Source organism: Sinocyclocheilus grahami, unplaced genomic scaffold, assembly GCF_001515645.1.
Source record: "Sinocyclocheilus grahami isolate Dianchi unplaced genomic scaffold, SAMN03320097.WGS_v1.1 scaffold228.1, whole genome shotgun sequence".
NCBI lineage: Eukaryota > Metazoa > Chordata > Actinopteri > Cypriniformes > Cyprinidae > Sinocyclocheilus > Sinocyclocheilus grahami.
The window spans coordinates 295,934-302,045 of record NW_015505407.1 but is presented as its reverse complement, the minus strand read 5'-3'; the positions used below and the strand labels follow the sequence as shown (position 1 = coordinate 302,045).

Below are 6,112 nucleotides of genomic sequence, written 5' to 3'. Positions count from 1 at the left end.
TGCCTCTAGTTTTAAAAAATGCTAAAAAAGTGGGCGTGGTGCGCAGCGGAGCGGAGGAGGGGGAAGAGGGGAGACAGACAACATGCACAGCTTCATTTCATTTCGCTCCCATCAAGTTAAAAACACAAATACTCTGCATCGAAAACATATATATGAACGCGCTGTTGCACCTCTGAGAACTTTTAAGGCTTATTCTGTAGCGTTTATATAAGCCTTTTGACTGGTTGTGTCACAGAGCTGTAAAAACGGTTATACTCACCAAGTGAATGAATCGCGTTTGTGCCGAACTCCTATTACAAAGCAAAAACAAACACTCTTCTTCGATCCATGAACGTTTCTCTCAGTTAACGTGCACGATGTCATCTCACAGTCTGAAAAGTCTGTCATAGCAAATCAACACATGCTGTTGTGAATAACTAAGCGAAACATCATCTCATAGGATAAGTACACGCAGTAGTGCTGGGCGGTATGACCAAAAATTTATATCACGGTATTTTTCAAAATTATACCGGTTTCAAGGTACATGACGGTATTTTTTTTTTTCATGCATGACCGGATGTTAACCATATTTTCTACTGATTGAGAGAGGAAATACTGCAGTATATTGACTTAGAATGCCCTATTTTACTGTCATAAGTGAATATTGTCAAAACATACCACTCTAAATAGTGACTAAACACAACCCCTTTTAATACATGTTAACCAGGAGTCACTCTCATTTATAATCGCGGCATCGTCTGATAAAATCAACATGCATCTACACTAAAGAGCGGCTATGCGGTTGTTTTGGCTAGATTACTTTTTTGTCTCATGCAGAGCACTGCCAGCTTCTGAGTAACAAACTAAAAAAAAGTGCATGTGATATTAACAGACGAACTACGCTCATATTTATAATTCCAAACAATCAGTAAGCGACAGGTGCTAGGAAACGCTGTTTTGCACTCATTTATTGACGAGTCGCCTGCGGTGCGGCCAAATGAATGCGCTGCTTCTCTGCCGCTCACTGCAGAGAACAGACGCCGAGAGAGGTGACACTTCTCCGGGAAAGTCAGACCTTGCGTACGCGGGACAGCACTGGCGAAATCTTCCAACTGAACCATAGCTAAGGTTTATCCAAAAAAAGTCGCTAGGTTTGTCAGTATGAATATTCAATGGAAAAAAGCCGCTAAAAGGGTCTGAAAGTTGCTAAATCTAGTGCTAAAGTCGCGCTCATGTGTGTGAGAGGCGGGAGCTGATGGCAGGGGGCGGGGGATATTTGTGGAGGTCAATGTGGATATTGTGGATGAGTTCTTCTGTGTCATCACGTTCTATTAGTTCTACAGCTTCAGTTTCAGAACTTTCACGCTTAGTAACACATACAGCTGTTCCCTCACCACAGTGCAACAGTGAAAAGGGACCCCTTTCAAACAGTGTCGCGTTCCGAACATTGTTTAAGCGACATACACCGGTATTGTGGTATTTTAAAAATTCATATCATAACAAAAATAAACACCGGTATTCAGTATGAACCGGTATACCGCCCAGCACTAACACACAGTCTCATGAATAATTTAGACACCGAAGCGTCATCGATGCACTATTAGTCCATTGCAACGTCACAAATTGTGACGTCAACACGATGTCGATTTTAAACCCGGAAGATGAAAACAGCGCAAAAAAGCTTAAAATGAACCAGTTTTCTCCAACAGTCAAAAATATTGGATGCCAACATTGTCTTCTTTGATGTGCAACACAAACACCTCCTCTAAAATCTCAGAAAAAGTAGTCTGGGGTTTCATGACCCTTTAACAAAGCCCAGTAAACACAGGATGCCCTGTGAGACCTATGCTTTGTGTAAAATAAGTAAATATAAGCAACCAACACCTGCAACCCACAAATCAACAGAGTGAAAAATTCAGAGAAGAGAAGGCAAAACAGACAACATAAAGACTCATAAAGCTCAACAAGCAGGTTCAAATTGCTCCTTATTTAAACACTAATACGGTGTCCCCCATTACTACATTTTAGTGTGTGGATGCATCAGCCTACCTTGACTACAGCTGCCATGGCAACTTGTTTGAAAGCAGCAAGCCATACAAGCGTCTACTTCCTTTCCTGTTTGGCGTCTCCAAATCAAGAAGAACGTAAGAGAAAATGCTGAAGTAGGAGTACGAATGGAAAAGCGATAGTCCTAGAGCACAATAAGATCTAAAACCAACCATATATCCAATAGTTCAGATGGAAGACAGAGTCTGAGGAACGGAGTGTCGCAACTCTAAAGTGTGAGGACTTCCAGTTTCTTGAGTACATAAGAAGTGTAAAAGCCAGAATGTCTCACAAAGGGAAACACCTGAAAAGAGCTGCTCCCGTAGACAGCTGCTGGTGTTTCGTAGTCGACCACAAATCCATGATCAGATCCTAAAAGCACAGCCGGTGAAGAGTCCCAGCCTTTGGAAAGACAATCAGCGAATGACGCACATCCACTGAGTTCGGTGAGAAAACAGACAAATGTGTTATGCAGATACCATTCAGCTGCAATAAACTTGAGCGTGAGCAGCCCGAGTCAAGATATCAGACCTTAATGGATCAGACATTAATAATAGCGGCGAGATAAGTGAACTAGTAGGAAACTGATCCGGAAGACAGGGCTTGCCGTGGAGCTAAAGATGTCACTTTAAGTGCCGGGAGTGAGGTGTTTAAAGAAAGAAAGGCTGTGCATTAATGGCAGTGAGAGATTCAGATTGCCTTGGAAAACAGAGGGAGGAAATGGCACTCCACCCTGATCCTGAAACAGGGAGGGGGGTGAGGAAGAGAAAGAGGTGAAGAGAACCGAAAACGACCCCCTCCCATAGTCCACCGCAGCGTGAAACGGAAAAACAGACAACAGCAGATAAAACAAACTCAACTGCACATCAATAAACTTATGTCGAGTCCAGGCTAAACATGTGCTTTCAACTTTATTTTATCAGACAGACACATACTAACAGACTGCCAACGCAATCATATATGGCTATTGTACTTATGATATTGCATTGGTACTGCACAGGGAATTGCATCAATATTTTTATTTAGACTACCTTTCAAAATTCAGGGGCTGGTAATATTTTTTTAAAGTGTTTTTGACAGTCTCTTACGCTCACAAAGGCTGCATTTTTGATAAAAAATGCAGTAAAAACAGTTGACAATTTCAAAAGAACTGTTTTCCCTTTTAATAATTTTTTTTAATTAGTGCTGTCAAATGACAAAATAAAATCACATACAGAAATAAAAGTTTTTGTTTATATAATATATGTGTGTACACTGTGTGTGTGTGTGTATATACAGTGGGGGAAAAAAGTATTTAGTCAGCCACCAATTGTGCAAGTTCTCCCACTTAAAAAGATGAGAGAGGCCTGTAATTTTCATCATAGGTATACCTCAACTATGAGAGACAAAATGAGAAAAAAAAAATCCAGAAAATCACATTGTAGGATTTTTAACATATACATACATATACATATATATATATATATATACACACATACATACATATATATACATATATATATATATATATACACACATACATATACATACATACATATACATATATATAAACATGCATATTTGTCTCAAGCAAGTCCAAGTCCATTTTTGTGAGAATCAAGCAAGTCAAGTCAAGTCACTGCTTTTGTCAAGCAATTCAAGTCAAGTCGTAGCTTGGGTCAAGCAAGTCACTGTCAAGTCATACAAATGTTTGATTATTTAACTGAATTTATATATTAAAATAGCTTAAAACTACAGTAGTTATGGATTATGGGAGTCTTATTTGCAACATGCATTTCTACTCAAAAAGTGTCTACATACAGCTGAGTTAATACAATAAAAATCTAAAATAAATAAATAAATAAATAAAAATTAAAACTACATAGCCTAAGATGTAAATGTAACTGAAATTAGTCCAACATAAAAGCATGAAAAGTATTTAGGTACAGCTGTTTCAATATGCCTCAAACATTAAAGTAGAGGTCTGCATTCCCGCGGAATCGACCGGATTTTTTGTGCGGGATAAAATTCCCGAATAAAACACGGTAGCAGTTGGTAACTCTGGTGTAATTTAAACGGGAGCGGGCAGTCTAACAATATCCCGTTCCTGACGTCTATTTAGAACAGCATATCTGCGCTTTATTCTTACTGACCACCGGTACAGCTTGCGCTCAAGACTGTTATGCATGCGCTGCACGCATGCTTTAAACGTCACGCGTTTTATTTGCATGGTCTGTGCGCAGCATGTGCATAACGATGCTCAGAACAGGATGTAGGCTACCTGTGGTAAATATACAGCCCTCAGACAGAACAGGCAGGTTGTCGATGAGTGACAGAGCAGAATAAGGATGGAGCAAAGTGTGGAAGTGCTGTCCTTGAAGGACGTTCAACTCTGTTTTGTTTATATTTTGCTTAGTAGGAAAAGTGTCGCAGAGAAAAATAAATAAATACGACATCTTTCATTTAAAATTATAGGCTGTGTTATCAGAAAAATGTCAAATTAATTTAGTATTTTGAAAAGACAAATAAAAATAACTAATAGGCTATTTTTGTACAACCTACATTTGTATTTTTTTTTCTCTCTGCGACACTTTTTCCCTATTGTGTTGTCAATGTTAAACGAATTGTATCCTGACAAGACGAATAAAAATAAGAAATAAAATATTTGTACAACATTTTTATTTTCTCTGACACTTTTTCCTACCGTGTTGCATAAAATATTAAACTAATTTTGTGTCTCTTAAGATAATTAATATAAATTCAAGTCAAAGTCAATAAATTCAAGACTCTTGACAAGACGAATAAAATAACATACAATTTTGTGCAGAGTAGACTACACTTTTATTTGTCAGCCTATTGCTCTTTTTTTCAGTAGCGGAAATTTCAATGTGAGATTCTGGAAACGAGATCTAAATTTAGCGGGAACGGTCGGGTCGGGAAGAAAATTATTCTAAGCGGAAAGCGGGTGAACAAAGAGTGAATATATAGCGGGAGCGGGTGGGTGTGGAATAAAACCTTGCGGGAGCGGGAATAAAATAAATAAATAAATAAAAAAGTCCCGCAGACCTCAACATTGAAGAAAACCATGAAAAAGTATTAAACAAACAATTCAAGTAAAATGGTTTCTATGCCACCAAATGGCATTCTTCAAACAGGCATAACCTTTATGGGACATGAACAGATCCTCAAGTTAGATCCTTCCTTTTTAACAAAAGAATAACAACAAGAAAAAATATTAATAATCAAATCACACAAACCTTGCACCTGTTTATAATGTACATTATTAATCTGTGTGTGTGTGTGAGTGTGAGTGTGAAAGAGCGAGAGAGAGCAAGAGAGGTGATTTGAGTGAGTGTGATTTATTAATATTATTTGTGAGTGAATGTGTGTGCACGTGTATGCGTGTGCATGGTTGTGCTTGCAAGTTTGTTTTTTTTGTTTTGTTTGTTTGTGTATGCATGGTTGGATTCGCAACAGTATGATTTTTTTTTCTTTTATGCATCCCCATAAACTATCCATAGGCTTCTCACTCAAAGTCTAACACTGAAGACCAATTATTAGACACTGTACTGAACATGCATATACTAAGTGCTACTGCCAAAAAAGCTGACATTTCCTTATAAACAGTGAATAACCATTTACAATGCATTCCACTTGCAAAAAAATTAATTCGATAGTGCTCACAAACTATAAGGTTTGTCCAAGATGTTGCTAGATTTGTTGCTAAGCGCTTTTTTGGGGGGAAAAAAGTCGCTAAATCTATTGACAAAGTCGCTAAGTTAGCAACACTGCGAATGCTCTGCTTGCTTGCTGCGTCACTTGGTTAGGTTGCGGTGCGTTAAACCCCCCCCAGATATTTATTAAACGAAAGACAAGTTATTTCGAGTCCTTTAACTCAAGTCCGAGTCAAGTCTCAAGTCATGAATATCAAGTCAGTCAAGTCAAGTCTTTTATGAATATTTGTCAAGCAAGTCTCAAGTCCTAAAATTTGCGACTTAAGTCTGACTCAAGTCAAGTCATGTGACTCAAGTCCCCCACCTCTGATATATACATAATAAATATACACAGTACACACACACACACACACACACACACACACACACACACA

The 6,112-nt window shown here is 38.3% G+C and overlaps 1 protein-coding gene across 3 annotated transcripts in view; it reads right to left on the bottom strand.

Moving 5' to 3' along the window:
* LOC107597106 (phosphatase and actin regulator 4B-like) overlaps window positions 1-6,112 on the bottom strand; it is a 47,915-nt gene that overhangs the window by 30,315 nt on the left and 11,488 nt on the right. Inside the window, exon 1 of one of the 3 annotated variants that reach the window (XM_016288018.1) lies at window positions 2,029-2,621. The exons of the other annotated variants lie outside the window; for them this stretch is intronic. Within the exon in view, the coding sequence (XP_016143504.1) occupies window positions 2,029-2,074 (46 nt within the window). The 5' untranslated portion in view covers window positions 2,075-2,621. Of the gene's footprint in view, window positions 1-2,028; window positions 2,622-6,112 lie in introns of those variants that run through there. 3 annotated transcript variants of the gene reach the window in all.